Below are 15,849 nucleotides of genomic sequence, written 5' to 3'. Positions count from 1 at the left end.
CCCGCGGACCGCCCGCCTGACCGTCTCGAGTAAACCGGCAGAATGGCGAGGCCGCGAGCCGAAATTTAGAATCCTTCTCCGGATGTTCTTGACCTGCCCTAGGATTCAATTTCATCAATTGTGTCGATTCCACGTCCTACGATTCCGAAATCTTGGTTTCAGGCGCTTGGACTGAGCCTTCACACTCCCCCTCCTCTGCACCTGTGAAACCCTTCCATACTTACCCCTCTCGCGGCCGATGGGCCTCCCCCGCAGCTTCAAGCTCTTCCGCACCACCATGAGCGGAGAAAAGATCTACGAAGGCGTGTTCGGTATGCATGAGCTCTTTCCCCAACCTCCCCTCCGCTATCATCCCCTCTTAGTCATGTATCACAACTAACGCACCCCGCCTTCAAAAACAGCCGTCCACAAACCCCAAGGCGTCAGCTCCGCCGACGTGATCCGCACGTTGCAGAAACACTTCAACCCGTCGCAGCTCTTCCGGCCGTGGCTGGAGAGCGAGCGCGCGCGGCGCGACCGGGAGAGCCAGCACCAGCGGCGCCGGCGGCGGACGCAGCGGCTGGACGTGAAGATCGGGCACGGGGGCACGCTGGACCCGCTGGCGACGGGGGTGCTGGTGGCGGGCGTGGGGAAAGGGACCAAGTACCTGAACAACTTCCTGGGGTGCACGAAGACGTACGAGACGGTGGTGTTGTTCGGCGCGGAGACGGACACGTACGACGTTTTGGGGAAGGTGGTGCGGCGCGCGCCCTACGAGCACGTCACGCGCGAGGCCGTCGAGCGCGCCCTCGACCAGTTCCGGGGGAAGATCATGCAGCGCCCCCCTATCTTCAGTGCGCTACGCGTGCAGGGTAAGCGGTTGTATGAGTACGCGCGCGAGGGGCTGGAGCCGCCGGTCGAGATTAAGGCGCGGCCCGTCGAGGTGACGGATCTCAGGGTTGTGGAGTGGTACGAGCCTGGGACGCATGAGTACAAGTGGCCGGAGGAAGAGGCGATGGGGGAGGAGAGGGAGGTTGCCGAGCGGATGTTGAGGAAGGAGGATGCTTTGCCGGTTGCGGAGGCTGCTGGCGAGGAGACAGAGGCGGAGGGTTCTGCCTCGGGGAAGCGGAAGGCTGAGGCCTCGCCTCCTCCTCCTCCTCCTGCTGCTGCTGCAGCAGAGGAGAGCTCGAAGGTGGAGGAGGGAAGTGGCCTCGCGGTTGCGGCGGAAGAGTCCGTGGACGCCCCCGCTGCCAAGAAAGTCAAGGTGTCTGAGGACGGGGAGAGCGTTCCTGCACAGTCTGAGGAGGCTCTGGCCCCGGCCCCGGCGGCGGAGTCGGCAAGCGCCCCGGAAACTACCGAGAAGAAGGAGGAAGCGCCCGTTCGCCCCCAGCCCGCGGCGGTGAAGATCACCATGACCGTCTCGTCCGGCTTCTATGTTCGCTCATTGGCGCATGATCTGGGCAAGGCTGTCGGCAGCTGTGGACTCATGAGCTCCCTGGTCCGCTCTCGCCAGGCCGACTTCGTTCTGGAGCCCGAGAAGGTGCTCGAGTACAAGGATCTCGAGGCCGGCGAGGAGGTCTGGGGACCCAAGGTGCAGCAGTTCCTGCAAGACTGGGAGGACAAGAGAGCCGCTCAAAATGAGGCCGAGGAAAAATAAATTAATTCGTTATATCTGTGATCCGGGTTGGGCGTTACAATGAAATGGGTGGATGATTTCCTTCAATTCTAAACCTCAATTGTGTTGGAGATAATACATGCTGTAGAAAGCAGGACTAAACGTCCATGGCCGAGAGGATACCAGTGCTAGGACAGCCACATGCTGCCCGGACCTCCGACCTGGGCAACCAGAATCATACAATTCCACATTCAATAATTTACTGACCAGGCTCACTTGGAGCCTGTTTGTTTGAAAAAAAGCGAAGCGTGCCCAACCGGAGACGAACCGCCACATCAATACTGTCGGAGATTCACGCGAACTCGAAATGGTCAAGTCGTCCCACAGCAAGCGACTGGGATGTGCCGAAATCAGTCTTGCGCATACCCACAAGAACAACCCAAGAAGTGAGGCACAAAGCTTAAAGATTGAAGAAATTAAAAACAAATACCGAACAGCTGGTAAACAAAATGGTCCATTTTAGAGGGGTATACCGCTGAAAACACCGGGTAACAAGATATCAAAAGACGGCGCAGAGTATGCATGGTTAAGCGATGAACGAGGATGCAAATGTTCTCTAGAGTAATGCAAGGGACTATTGAGCGAGCGTTTGACTGTAGTTGCGGTGAGCATCGACCAATGCTGCTTCTGGGTTAGCGAACGAAGTTAATATCAGTGCGAGATGACGACTTACTCTGGAGAACGAAAGATTGGCCATTCCTTGATTCGCAAGCACATTGAAGTGTGTTTCCGTCGTTGAAGTCCAAGAGGATACTGTTGGGAAGTTCCTGTCGGTCTTCATCCGGGAGACAAGGCGTGCGAAACTCGGTCAAATGGTATCGCTTGACCATGTTACGATTGCTCGAGTCAAGGTTTCCAGGTGTCAGCACCAGATACCCCTTGTCATCGATACGGATGAAGCGACGTTTCCATAACAGAGTATCGGGAAACTGGACATTGACCTCGCCAATGTCGATTGCTTGGGCGGCTTCACCAGCAACTTCCGGCTTGTTTTGCGGAGCAGTCTCTTCCTCCTTGGCCATTGGATTTAGAGCAGCCATGACGGCTTTGCGGGAAGTGGAAGTGATCGACGACATACGACGGAGGAGCCGGGAAGTGCGGGTCGTCTTCTTCTCGTCAGGAGAAGAGGGTACATCAGGCGAGGGGGTGTCGTCGATAGCTTCTTCGTTCTTGGGGGTAGAGGACTGAGACAATCTGCTTTCAGAGCGCGAGATAGTTGCAATGGAGGGCTGTTGTTCCAATGCCTCAGAAGCTGCGGGCACGTTCGGCTCCTCAGATGGCGTGACGACCGGCTCGGCTTTATGACTTGGTGGGATAGGGAAATCAGGAATAGTATTGTGCTCGATAGTCAGGGGACTAGCAAGGAGGTTGAGCGAGCTTGGCTCAGGGGAATCGGCGGTTGGTTCGATTCCGGTGGAAGGACGCTCACGGATTATGCGAGCGGTTACGGAGACCGAACTCGCGCTACGCGTGAGACCAGGACCAGCCTGAGATACAGGACGCCGTAGGCTGGTCGTGCGAGAGAAGGATTCGGGGTAGAAGGAAACAGGTCTCGAAATCGTCGATGCCTCGGTATAGCCCTTACGCAAGGACTCAAAGGAAGGAGCGGCCAGGGTCTGGCCGGCGGTAGAGGTGGTTTCACGGGTGTTGGAGAACTTCTCCAACGCCTTGATGCGCTTGGATATGCCGGACGAGACATTGATCTTTTTTGCCACTAGGACGGGACTGTTGCTGTCCACGGCCTCGGCGTACGAGGTCGACACCGACCGACCCATGGCTAATGCCTGCATTTCGGGGGGTTGATGTCCAATAGCGCTTGGATTTGAGACGGCACGGGAGTTCCTCCACGCGTCGGGCGAGGTGTTGCCGTTGCTTGTGTTCGAGTATCCGGGGGAGAGGGGGGAGATGCCGACCGAGATCGGCTTGGCCTCTTCAACGGTGGCACTTTTTAATTCTTCCATGAAAGAATCGTCAGAGAGAAGGTTCTCGTCATCAGAGTAGTCTGGAGTAGGTACTTGAATGGGTTCAAGGTAAGGTTTGCGTTTCTCCTTTCGAGTACTACTATGCTGTCGCTCCACATTCGAGGATTCAGGGGTCAGGTCATGCTGCGGCTCGGGAGAGTGAGGCACGGTGATCGACGGCGAATCGGGGGAGGGAATTGGGCGTAAAATGAAAGAGGGAGAGTTGGGCCGAGGATTTAATTCGGATTGAGGAGCCTGAATAATTGAGTCCGAAGTCGAATTGACCTCTTGTTCGCCAGGAACAAGAGGGTTGTTGCTGCTGTTATCCGTTTGGGGTGGCGAGGGGCCAACAATTTCTTCCTTCGGAGCTTTTCCAGAATCGTTCTCTGGTGGGACGTGGAATACGGCGCTAGGCGTGCAGGGGCCACCCGTAGTCTCCCCGTCGTCGGACGCAGCCAAGGCCCCTTCTAAAGCGTGTGTTTCAGATTCCGACAGGGTGGATGTCGGCTGGGAGGTTTTAATAGTTGCTGCAATCTGGCTGCTGTCCTGGTCGGTCGATGCTTGGGGATTAGGGGTCGCCGTGTCAGCCTCCTGCATGGCCAACTCGGAATTCGTCTGACCGGCAACTGTAGGGCTCCCCTCCTCCTTTTGTAATGCCCCAGGAGTCATGGTTCCCTCCGTTTCAGATAGGGGCTTGTTGCCGGGTTCCGAAACTGGTACCGGTTTGTCCTGGAATTTGGCTTCTTCAGGGAGCTGGGAGTTGGTATTCTCCTTATTCTCGGTCGGATCCGATCTCACTGCCCCTTTTTCGTCAGCAGCTTCGTTCTTCTTCTCTTCTCTTGCTTTTCTCGCCAATTGGGTTTTCCGCATTTGAAGTGCTTTCATCAACCGTTCTCGCTCCTGTGATGCACCCGATGATAACGCACTCAGAGACTTGGCACCTGGAGACAGTTTGGGTCTCGATATAGGCGTCGACAATGGAGACACCAGCAAAGGCGGTGCAGTAGGCACTTTGATAGATGCGGGTGTGCCGCTGCCCCCTTGAGACCGAGGACGCGAAGGACTCGGGTTGGCCTTTCGCAAGGACGATGACCGAACCCCAGCGGGCAACGAGGCTACCGGTCGCTTGTCAACAGACCGCGACAGGTTGCCTGCAGTGCGAGGCCGTCCACTCCCGTCCAATGACGGCCGCGGGCCAAGCTTGGCTTTGGGTACGTATCCCGCTGCACGATCAATCTCCTTAATGGATGGCCGGGTCGACTGTGAGGACCTGCGAGGCTCGGAAGCAGCCTGAGCAGCGTCCTCCTGAAAGTTTCTAAGGGAGGGTGCACGCTCCGAAGTGGCTACTGAAGAGGCCCGATCTCTACCTGGAATGCTTTCCAGGGTTGTCACACTTGACTCAGGACCAATGGGCGACTGTTGTACACTGGACACCACGGATGGGGGAACTACCGTGGCTTCGGAGATCTGACTGTAGGCTCTCTGTCGCATCTCGCTCATCGGTGGTATTGCTGGGGCTGTATCCTTGTCTACGGGCTGCTCTTCCGCATCCTCCGCAATCTCCATCAGTTTGCGACGGCGGAGGGAGCTGCACGAGGAGGTAATTGAGCCGGAAGCCGTATGTAGCAGACATGCGGATGACAGGGCGCTTTCAGTGAGTTCCGATGGCTGTTTCACCGAGAAGACCGTATCATGCGGAGAGAAATTGTCTAATATGGACTGGAATTGTACCGTCGTTCGAGCTGAAAGGGAGACGATTGCGTCAGCGTGAGGGGAAATCAAGGTCGAAGGATTGATGAAAGTCGCGCACCTTGAAGCAGCCGAGACATGCCATCGGGCAAGTAGCTGAGCACGACCTTTCGCCGGCGGTACTGGAGAAAGCCATAAAGTGGTAACGTCTCTTCATAACCTTCGATTGCATTGCGCACATCAGGGACCCCACCTGTCCCTCGCTCGAGGAGAGCTACCTCATCCCTTGATACATACCGAAGCAGAAACCTAAATGACAACAGTCATGCGCGTGAGTTTCCGTTCGTGCAATTGGGACGAGTGTGGAGACCCTTGCGACCGGAGAAACAACGGGCGCAGGGGATGCAAGAAGTGTAGTTGGTGGTAGAGGGAGGGGAAGGGACTCACCATCCACCGGCCTCGGTCAAAGCGGTCTGATAGGCTTCGATGACGGTGGGATGATCGAGCCCATTGAGCGACATGACGGGAGCCGCATTGGAGACCGACGACTTGCTTGGTCTGGAAGTGATCACAGCGTGATGTATTTGTAGTGTATTCAGAGGCGGAAGAGAGAGAAAAGGTGGAAGTGGGTGTGTGGAGTGGAGGCGGATGAAGGAGAGGGGAGGGGAAGAACGACAATGACAAGCTCAAAATGCGACCGACGGGTGACTTGGAAAGTGAACGTTCTAGATAGATAGGAAAGAAGGCTGGGGGATCCGACGATTAGAGAACGGGTCTGTCTCCTCCAGGTAGGGCAGCGGGGACACTAGGCTAGAAAAGGGAGAAATTAGTCTTCATATTGTCTCGAGCAGAGGAGAATGATAATTCACAGCAGAAGTGGTGGTCAAGTTATGGTCTCCAATGCTCTCAGGAGTTCAGGGGCTGATCTTTCGAAGGAGGACTCCGTACTTGCAGCGTTTAGTGGGTAGCCTCTCCACTTTTGGGGTTCGCCGATAGGGATACGCGCAGCTGGTCCCCACGTTCCTGAACCTTGGGTAATCTGGTTGATTAGTTGATTAGCAAAGTGACTGCTATGCAGGTGCAGGGTTTGAACCGAGTTGAAGTGGAAGTCGAAGCAGTAACTGCAACAGTGACAGATCTGTTCGATTGAGAATCACTCCAACAGAGTCAATCAATAATGGTGGAGGTGGAATAATTGTCTTCTGTGTCTTCTGCGTCTTTTGTTTCTTCCCCTCAGGCACCGAACCTTCTTACTAAACTTTAGTGGTGGAAAATGGGGTCCTTCCGGACGAATCGGGATACTTCATGCAATGGATCCCTCCCAATCTATTTTATTTATTACATGCCTACAACATCATGCCACGGTTCATGCTTCTGAATGTGTATGAACATGTCGATTTCCATTATGGCTTGATTCAACCACAAACAATGACGGCCACCCTACCATGCCTGTCCATAATACATCAAGTCGAGATCTAAATGCTCGTTTGTGTATCTCGGCGGGATCTTGAACTTGCTTGGATACGATCCTCAAGGTATCCGTGCGGGCAGCTGTATAAGTCTAGTCCGTACCTACCTTTCTTTCGGAGTTTCTCCTGCATCAAATGCACAGCTGCAGAAGCAGCTCCACTCATCCCTTTGATGCGACACCTGCACAAGTCTCTGCAACCCTGCTCAAAGCAAAGATCGACCACGCCCGGATTGACAATGCAGATGGAGCGGCGAGAACTAGTCCACCTGTTGAAGAATTCCCAGAGCAGCACAAGACTCGGTAAACCTCATGTTTCGAGGTTGCTGGTGAGATGCCCCAGGATTCCACGCAAGATTCTAGACCAGACTCGGAATCTGGGCAAAAGTACGAAGCATTGTTCTTTGACTTGTACTATGCACAAAGCGAGTCAAGGGATAGAGCATTTCGATACTCGGTAGTAAGACGGACGCCCACATTTACATCTTTTCAGGGATCGACACGTTGCGAGAGAGCGGTTTAGCGCGATTTTCTGCTGAACCGTACCCTGCAGCTGTTTTGTTTGGGCGATTGCATTGTTGTACCACCTCACTTTCCAGTTCCCTGTCACCATCCGAAGTCATGAACCTGCAGATCAGCCGCATTCCCTCCCGCCCCTTGGTTGGTGTTCCTGCTGATGGACGCATCAACCGTTCTAGCAGATTGGGCCCTCAGTGATGCTTTATGCGACCAGTGTTGTTTTGGTGAGATTTTCGACACCTCTCAGCTCGGCTGGGGCCGCTCGGGGACTGCCGGTGCGGAGACCAGCCGGAGCCAGGCGAGAATATAACGCACCACATCTTCTTTCCATCCGTCGAGGTAGGATCTTCTGATTCTTGAATTAGAGCATTCTACTCCGTAGTTGAATCTTTAATCTCTTTTCCTGATATACTTCTGTTGCAGGGCGTGTCAATATAGGAAGCAGGGAGATCATCATCGAGATACGTCGAAGAACCGACAGAGGGAATGCCATTTCAGAATAAGAGGGCACTATCCAGGTGACTCGACTAAGGCCGGCAATTTTCCACCTGAAATAAGGCTAATTATACTCCTAGGCGATGTGAGGCCCTGCTGAAGACCGGGCTCAGCGGCTTGAGCAAGTTTCTATGCTATCGATCTGGATTGATTACAGTTTTCACTTCAGAGCGTCTACCGCAGACCGAAAGATAATGGAGAGTCCCGTGTGGACATGTCAAAACCACAAGCCACTGACTTTTCATTCAATTGGCATCTCGTCCATGTGGAGTCTCTATCCTCAGATGAAGTGGACGGGTAAATGATTTCTATCAACTACCCTGCACATCTTATGGCTTTTATCACAGTCCGTCTCACTACTAATTAAAATCGGTGTACAAACCGGTCCTCGATGTAACAAATAGCTTCTTGCGTGAAACTGTTAGGCCTTGCTATGTTATACAACCAGGCTTCTGTAATACGACAGCACTGTCTTGGAGCGAAGCTTTACCTTGAACATAACTGGAACGTGCTTCAGACTCTGACCTCACTTTTAAAGCAGACTGGTGCCCCTACCAGCTAGCTATAATTCACTTCAGTCTTACTCTCCTGCACGACTTTACATTGGTTCTGTATTCTGCTGGAGCCTGACTCGATGCGCGCATTGATCAATATAGGAGCCTTAGGCGTGCTCCCGCTGTTATGTACTGGCCATCCACACCAGAAGCCAGTCCGGAGTCTCGACCACTTCCGCTTGACACCAAGAGCCACATACGTGGACTTCCCCACTATCAGTAACCTCGCATCGCAGTATCCCTCTGCTGGAAAAGAAGACTATGTTGAAACATCTACAAGACTTGTTCGAAGCATTTCGCCGGGAACGAGCTTTCGAATCATCGACAACCATTATGTAGGGGACAATGGAGTCGGGCATGTGTACTTTCGCCAGACCCTGCATGGAATCGACATCGAGAATGCCGATTTTAATGTGAACGTAAGGCAATCTAACTCCTTCTCTGAGAGAATGTACTCATGCCTTTAGGTTGGCGAAAACGGAGAGATCTTTTCCTATGGCAGCTCCTTCTTTGCAGGCGACTTCCCACCGAGCGATCCGATAACACAGCCGAACCTCTCAGACCCGATTCTTGCTCTCCAACGAGTAGTGGAGATGTTGCATCTTCCTATCACGGTTGACACAGTCAGAACGAAACCCGTCACATCAAACAGCATCTACATCCTCCAAGGAACCACAGGCGCAGTCTCAGATCCAACCGTCAACCTCGTGTACCTAGTCACCCCAAACAACACGCTCACCTTGACCTGGCGAGTCGAGACAGACGTTCACGATCACTGGCTTATCACATACATCGACGCAGCAACCAGCAACACGATTCACGGGGTAATCGACTACGTCTCCGAAGCATCATACCAAGTCTAGTGAGTCGGGATCCCAACCCCCCACACCAACTGCTCTTCCCCTGCCCAGCACTAACCCCCTCCATCCAGCCCATGGGGCACCAACGACCCCACAGACGGCACCCGCATCATCGTCACCAACCCCTGGGACCTCGCCGCCTCCCCTTACACCTGGCACAGCGACGGGCTAATCAACTACACCAGCACGCGCGGCAACAACGCGATCGCGCAGTGGAATCCCAGCGGCGGGCGGCCGTACCGCAACAACTACCGGCCCTCGTCTCCGACCCTGGATTTCCACTACCCCTACAACCCGAACCAGACCTACCCAGCCGCCTACCTCAACGCCTCCATCACGCAGCTCTTCTACACCGTCAACGCCTACCACGACCTGCTGTACCAGCTGGGCTTCACCGAAGCCGCCGGCAACTTCGAGTTCAACAACGGCGGCCGCGGCGGCCGGTCCCACGACTACGTGATCCTCAACGCGCAGGACGGCTCCGGCACCGACAACGCCAACTTCGCCGCGCCGCCCGACGGCATCCCTGGCCGCATGAGCATGTTCCTGTGGGTGGAGCCGGGGTCCGCGACGGATGTCATCCGGGATGGGAGCTTCGATAGCGGTATCGTGATCCACGAGTATACCCATGGCTGTACGTACCTAACCCTCCCCTCCCTGTACCAGCTTGAAAAATGCTAACCGCCAGGAAATAGTGTCAACCCGGTTGACCGGCGGGCCCCACAACGCCGGCTGCCTCAGCACCCTCGAGTCCGCCGGCATGGGTGAAGGCTGGGGCGACTTCATGGCCACCACCATCCGCATGAAGCCGGGGGACTCGCGCAACACCTCGTACGCGGTGGGCGCCTGGGCGCAGGCCTCCAAGGCTGGGGTGCGCGCGTATCCGTACTCGACCTCGCTGCGCGAGAACCCGCTGCTGTATACGGATGTCAACGAGTTCGATGGCGTGCACGCCATCGGGACGGTGTGGGCCAGTATGCTGTATGAGGTGGTGTGGAATCTGATGGATCGGTATGGGGTGAGTAGCAGTGAGGGTATGGGTTTGGGGGTCAGTGGTGCTGGTAGTCATCGTCGTGGTGGTTTTGGGAAAGAGGTGAAGGAGATGGATGGGAGGTATTTGAGTTTGAAGTTGGTGGTGGATGGGATGACTTTGTGAGTTATCCCCCATGCTTGCTTTGCTCTTTTGGGGCTGGTGGAAGGGGAGGTAGAGCTGACTGAGTGCAGACAACCTTGTAATCCGACCTTTGTGCAGGCTCGCGATGCGATCCTGGACGCAGATGTGGCGCTTACTGGGGGCAAGAATCGGTGCGAGATTTGGAAGGGGTTTGCGAAGAGAGGGCTGGGGTCCGGGGCGAGGTTTTGTCGGATTAGGAGGGTGGGAAGTACGACTATTCCGCCGGGGGTGTGTCAGGATTGAAGGAGGTGAGCTAGCGTGAGTTGAGATGTGTCATCTTATAAGTGGCGTCTATAATCAGATTATAATGCGATGTAGTCGACTTCTTCGTGGCATGTAGTTCACAGTACCAACCCAAATAGTAGGTAGATGACAATCAAACCACGGCGAAAAACGCCCGGCTCTGCATCACCCTCGCCACCAACAGCAGCAGACTCCCCACCAGGAGACTCACGCCCGAATATATGGACAACGATAAGTATCCGTATCCCTGCGCAAGCTCCCCACTGATTGGAATCCCGGCCATAGCACTGTGCGTCACTTCGAGTTAGCCATCATAACCGGCATGCCCCTTTAGGGGGGAGAGAAATCCTTACGAGAGAGAGGCAGCAGCCATCACAACCCCGACCGCAAGACCAACACTATTCGGCGTCGCCAGCTGCAGCGCACATGCCTGTTGGAGCGACAAAATAGCCTATAAGATAGTTTCTCATTAGTCGCTTGTGTCCCAGTATTCACGTTAGAGGTCTGCCTACCCCGGAGGAAAACCCATAAGCAGCCGAAAAGATCACCAGGCCCGCCACGGACGTAACCTTCGTCCAGCATAAGGCAATTATCCCGGAGGTAAACGTAGCCACGAAGCAGCAGTTGAAGCGCCCGTACCGGTCCGCCAGGATCCCCGGTAAAATCCGGCCGAACAGCGAGGCGCCGTTGATGATGGAGATGGTGTAGAAGGCGAGATTGGAGGAGAAGCCCTGTGCGACGGCGTAGGAGGTTGTGTAGAAGAAGGGGGAGAACATGCCGAAGTAGATCATGAAGAAGGCAAGGCAGGTTAGGTGCATGGTGGGATTCTTGAGGATTGAGGGGGTTTCGTGGGAGGAGGGTTTCTGGGACTGCTGCTCTTGAGAAATGATGGGGCTGCTTGATTTTTCTGTATCGAGGGGCGCTGAGGATTGTGTTTGAGAAGTGGTGGTGGTTGGTAAGAGAGGATGGGCTGGGGGTCGACAGCAGAAACAGGAGACGGTCAGAAGAGGGATCATGATGAATGCGACGATACGCATAGTCCATCCGAAGCCGATCCGGGGATTTTGGAGGAGGTTGTTGACTGCAATGGGCCAGATGACACCGCCGAGGGAGGAGCCGGAGATGACAATCCCCACTGCTGCACCCCGATTGACCTTGATGTGCTGGCCGACGAGGGCTATCATGGGGCAGGTGAGGAGTGATTGGGAGATGCCGAGAAGGATTCCTTGGGCGAGGATGAATTGGTAGAGCTCTTTGCAGAGAGAGGTCATCATGAGCGATAAGACGGTTCCGAAGGATCCTATGCAAAGGAGGATCTGCTCGCAAGTCAGCTGGGGTTGGGCGGGTGGTCTGGCGCAGAAAGACGTACTCTTGGTCCAATTGTGTCAAGTAAAGGACCCGAAACGAGTGAGACAGAGAAGATAAAAAACACGGCCAACGCTCCAATCCAGGCGATGGTGGACTGGGACTCGTCCGCCAGCTGGGCTTTCGAGTAGTACTCTTCGAACAAGCCAAACGAGTTCACAAAGCCGACTGTGCAGAAGACACCGGTGAAAGATCCTAGTAGCATGAGACATGCTCGTGGTCTGATTCTGTCAGCTTGCTCGGAGCTCTCAATTTAATGTCAGGGGGGGACTCACGTGTATTCGCTCCGGGGCTTTGAAGGTTGATCGGAGCTATCCATAGTGGAAGGTCAATCGGCTTCTGCTGATTGTGATGGATGTCTTTGCTATGAGCTTGATTAGAATCATCGCTATAGAAGGCATTTTGAATGCTTTTATAAGACTAAAAGAGCAGCAGTGATGAATGAAAGCTTGCTCCGTCCGGAGTGTCCGAGGATGTGTGAGTTTGAATTTATGCTGGCGCAGTTGTCTGTAGCTAAAGTACATTGATGGCTGTTCCTCAGCAAAGATGCTGGATGGTCCGCTCCGGCGCCCGGACCCTCCGCGGAGTCTCCGAGCGGAAGCCGCCAAACAGACAGCCTCCCAACTTCCTGTCGCCAACCACACTTCTTCTGTAAGTCATCTACTCACCGAGATGCTTCAAGCCCTGATGGCTGGCAATCAAAGACTTGTTAACTTGCCGTACTTACAATCCCAGGAGCTGTGACTTCCTTGTCGTGTGACGCAATTCGAGTCGGGCCCAACAGATAACCTCAGTATGAAGCGAAAGGCCGCACCAGAACCTCCTAATCCTCAGCCGAAGCGAACACCTCGCCAGGATCCTGTCTCCTGTGAATCATGCAGGAAAAAGAAAATCAAATGTGATCGACAGCAACCCTGTGCGAGTTGTTCTCTTCGCAGATTGACCTGCAGATATGAACGATCTGGGGCTACCGCGAGAGACAGCAGTACCCGAGATACCCAGACATCAGGACATGACGGCTCTGTGCTCACCCAAAGCTCGCAAGACAAGCATACTATCTCACCTACAAAGACTCTAGCCTCGAAGAATAACAGGGAGTTGATGCAAACAGCCGACTGGCTTGAAAATATTCACATGGCGGCGAGGATTCCAACGGCCACTCCAGACTGGCTGCGCGACGGGCTGCGTGATTCTCGAAGGACTGGTAACTCAATCTCAACTCCTGAAGCTGGTCTCTCCATATCCTCGCTCGCATATATGTACAAGAGCCAGTCTGCTTCCAAAGAAAACCCAGCAACGATAAACCTGAAGGCATACCTCCCTGATAGAGTCCAGGCAATGACCCTGTTTCAATACTATGTCGACTACGTCGGGCCCTTGTACTATATTATCATTCCAAGTCGCGTCAAATCCCAAATCAGTGATATATATCACTCCATTGAAGTCGGATCACCGATCATTTTAGATCATCTGGCTTTACTCTTCAGCATAATGGCAAGCTCTCTTTATCTGCAACTGTCCCTAGAGACTTCTGGCGATGCAGAGGCTTGCAGTCGCGAGTTTTCATACCTGACTGGTGCGGCCCTAATTCAGAGCAATTATACCGTGTCTCCCACGATAGAAGGGCTGCAAGCGACCATGATTGTCATGCACAATCTCTACGCCTGGAATATCCAACCAATGGTCAGCGGACTTTTCGCGCTGGGGTCAATTATTAGCCAGGCTAAAATCCTGATGCTCCATTGCATCGATTCACCCCGAATCCGAGAGGAACGAGAAGCCGATGGTTATGACTGTTTAGAAGTAGAACTCAAAAGACGGCTATGGTGGGACTTGGTATCTTATGACTGGTAAGCTCGACTGGATCTGTGACAAGCATAACTGAATCGCTGATGATTTCGATCAAGGCTCCTTGGTAATCTGACTGGCTCTCAAGAATGGACATATTCGATCCACCAGGGTCATATGAACGTTCAACAACCATCGAATATCGATGACGATCTCATAGAGAAAGAAGGTGCTGTAACTTCATTGCCAAGCTGCGTACCTACAGACATGTCCTACGCGCTCCAGCGCCTCAAGTTGGCCATTCTATGCCGTGAAATCATTGACGCAACATCATACGATTACTTTCATGGTCTAGAGCTAGACTACAGCAAGATCCTTGAGCTGGATCGCAAGTTCCATCAGCTGATCTCAGAGATCCCAGAATTCTTCCGCCTCGATCAGGGCTCCCGGCGCCGATTTGAGTCAACGTACAAAGAGCGACCGGCCATTGCATGGCAGAGGTATGTTCTGCAGCAAGGCTACTTCTCTCGGCTATGCCGATTGCACCGGCATCACTTCATCCGTGGCGCGCGTGACCCTACATTTGCGTGGTCTCATATCATCGGCCTCCAATCTGCTCGAAAAGTAATTGAAATCAGAAAGATTCTAGATGAAGGCGACCTCGGCTATAACCCGCCCGTCTCAGTGGTTTGGTCTGTCACTCACCATGTGTTCATGGCTGCCGTAATTCTCTTGATGGATGCTTGCTTCAGCTGGGATGATATTCTGGCGGAAAGAAGGAAGGAGGAGGTGCTCGACGCCTGCCGCATGCTAAGCAAGGCACACGAGTCATCTTCACTGGTACGAGAAGGAATAGACGCGATGATGCGCGTACTACGAAAGCATTGGAAGACCAGCACTCAATCATTCGCCGCACAACAAGCCGAGGTCAACCCATCCAATGCGCCGCTTGGACCTCGACTGGTCAAGGAACCGCGCATCAATCCAGTAATGACGGGTGTTTACAATACACCATCCACGGCGATCGACGGGCATGATGATGAAATAATAGGAACTGCTACCACAAGCTTACCTATTGATAGGCAATTTGAAGACATTTGGTCAGAAATGCTGGAAAGCGGTAACAATTTAACGCTAGAGTCTGCGAACTGGACGGATTTACTTAATGAGTTGACGGATACCAGCCTACCTGGCAGTCGTCCTTTGGCTCTTGGCTGATGATGTTTTGGAGTTGAGGGAAAGAGGATTTATCACTATTTCAAGTCTTCTGTCGCATGGGACATTTCAAAGTCTTGCACGGAAGTTACAATTCATGAAAGGCATATGTCATGGTTCGTACGTCTTGAAGCTCAAGCACTTGATTCAAGCTCATGCACCACTATCGATTTTGCTACTAATCATTTCACCCGCTAGTCTTCAACTGTCACATTGACCTTAGTAGTGTCTTGACCAGGACGATCCATCAGCTTCGGACGCCAAAGTTAATGCAGCGAACTCACAGAAAGCCACATGATCCTTGATATTCAGAGCAGCATCGAATGGCTTGGCATAATACCACGCTGCATTGGGATATGTTTCTCCTGAACGTTGCACGATGTCAGCCATGCTTCCTGGAAAGCAGAGCAGGAGCAGGGCTCCGATGACAGACCTCCCACTACAATGGAATAATACGAAGCATGTCCTTTCCATGGACAGAACGTTGACAAATCAGTCGGGACAAAGAGAGATTCATCCTTGATTGCTGAAAGAGGAAACTACTGGATGTGAGCTTAGCAAAACAAACTGACCAGGACTTGAGGCATTTACATAAATGTTGCCTTCGACCGTTTCCCATGTTGCGGTCTCAGCAAGGACGGTGTCGTCAACGATAGCCTTCGCGACAGGCATGATGGGTTCTTATATTGAAATAGCTTTCGGATGAGAGAAGAGGAGGGAAGAAATGTTGGAAAGACTACGAAGTTGACATTGCTCAACTATGATTACAAACTGGAGGCACGTGAGTGCGGGGAAACCGGCATACAATAAATAATACCATCGATAAGGATCTATCCGTCTACACGTGGACGACTGGACGTTCCA

General features: G+C 53.3%; 7 protein-coding genes across 7 annotated transcripts; 4 read left to right on the top strand and 3 right to left on the bottom strand.

The window, feature by feature from the left end:
- The first annotated feature begins 186 nt into the window (after positions 1 to 186).
- BO82DRAFT_434798 (pseudouridine synthase PUS4) lies at positions 187 to 1,847 on the top strand. The gene is made up of 2 exons (XM_025640969.1): positions 187 to 311; positions 402 to 1,847. The coding sequence occupies exons 1-2, from the start codon at positions 239 to 241 to the stop codon at positions 1,634 to 1,636; spliced, it is 1,308 nt and encodes a 435-aa protein (XP_025488957.1). The 5' UTR covers positions 187 to 238; the 3' UTR covers positions 1,637 to 1,847.
- A 381-nt stretch (positions 1,848 to 2,228) lies between these two features.
- On the bottom strand, positions 2,229 to 6,026 carry BO82DRAFT_385690 (putative GPI-anchored cell surface glycoprotein; the record flags this gene model as incomplete). Its single annotated transcript, XM_025638193.1, has 6 exons — positions 5,752 to 6,026; positions 5,426 to 5,613; positions 3,733 to 5,357; positions 3,670 to 3,702; positions 2,328 to 3,639; positions 2,229 to 2,275 (listed from the first exon to the last, which is right to left on the bottom strand). Exons 1-6 carry the CDS (start codon positions 5,823 to 5,825, stop codon positions 2,229 to 2,231), a joined length of 3,279 nt encoding a protein of 1,092 aa, XP_025488956.1. The 5' UTR covers positions 5,826 to 6,026.
- A 631-nt stretch (positions 6,027 to 6,657) lies between these two features.
- Positions 6,658 to 7,361, top strand: BO82DRAFT_152279 (uncharacterized protein). The gene has a single exon (XM_025630179.1). The coding sequence runs from the start codon at positions 6,784 to 6,786 to the stop codon at positions 7,231 to 7,233; it is 450 nt and encodes a 149-aa protein (XP_025488955.1). The 5' UTR covers positions 6,658 to 6,783; the 3' UTR covers positions 7,234 to 7,361.
- A 1,059-nt stretch (positions 7,362 to 8,420) lies between these two features.
- BO82DRAFT_316837 (extracellular metalloproteinase) lies at positions 8,421 to 10,608 on the top strand (the record flags this gene model as incomplete). Its single annotated transcript, XM_025632594.1, has 5 exons — positions 8,421 to 8,759; positions 8,808 to 9,202; positions 9,272 to 9,834; positions 9,896 to 10,352; positions 10,425 to 10,608. Coding segments are annotated over 5 exons (1,938 nt in total), but the record flags the coding sequence as incomplete, so codon positions are not given.
- A 142-nt stretch (positions 10,609 to 10,750) lies between these two features.
- BO82DRAFT_404996 (putative MFS monocarboxylate transporter) lies at positions 10,751 to 12,301 on the bottom strand (the record flags this gene model as incomplete). The annotated part of the gene is made up of 5 exons (XM_025639457.1): positions 10,751 to 10,904; positions 10,971 to 11,068; positions 11,130 to 11,933; positions 11,987 to 12,203; positions 12,258 to 12,301. 5 exons carry the CDS (start codon positions 12,299 to 12,301, stop codon positions 10,751 to 10,753), a joined length of 1,317 nt encoding a protein of 438 aa, XP_025488953.1.
- A 207-nt stretch (positions 12,302 to 12,508) lies between these two features.
- Positions 12,509 to 14,988, top strand: BO82DRAFT_394446 (C6 zinc finger domain protein; the record flags this gene model as incomplete). The annotated part of the gene is made up of 3 exons (XM_025638740.1): positions 12,509 to 12,633; positions 12,864 to 13,832; positions 13,890 to 14,988. The coding sequence occupies 3 exons, from the start codon at positions 12,509 to 12,511 to the stop codon at positions 14,986 to 14,988; spliced, it is 2,193 nt and encodes a 730-aa protein (XP_025488952.1).
- Positions 14,989 to 15,113: 125 nt separating this feature from the next.
- Positions 15,114 to 15,702, bottom strand: BO82DRAFT_357117 (DUF427 domain-containing protein). Its single transcript, XM_025635927.1, has 4 exons — positions 15,577 to 15,702; positions 15,419 to 15,524; positions 15,270 to 15,350; positions 15,114 to 15,214 (listed from the first exon to the last, which is right to left on the bottom strand). Exons 1-4 carry the CDS (start codon positions 15,655 to 15,657, stop codon positions 15,180 to 15,182), a joined length of 303 nt encoding a protein of 100 aa, XP_025488951.1. The 5' UTR covers positions 15,658 to 15,702; the 3' UTR covers positions 15,114 to 15,179.
- Between the last annotated feature and the right edge of the window lie 147 nt (positions 15,703 to 15,849).

Source organism: Aspergillus uvarum (genome assembly GCF_003184745.1).
Source record: "Aspergillus uvarum CBS 121591 unplaced genomic scaffold BO82scaffold_53, whole genome shotgun sequence".
Classification (NCBI taxonomy): Eukaryota; Fungi; Ascomycota; class Eurotiomycetes; order Eurotiales; family Aspergillaceae; genus Aspergillus; species Aspergillus uvarum.
This window is presented reverse-complemented; position numbering and strand designations above follow the sequence as displayed.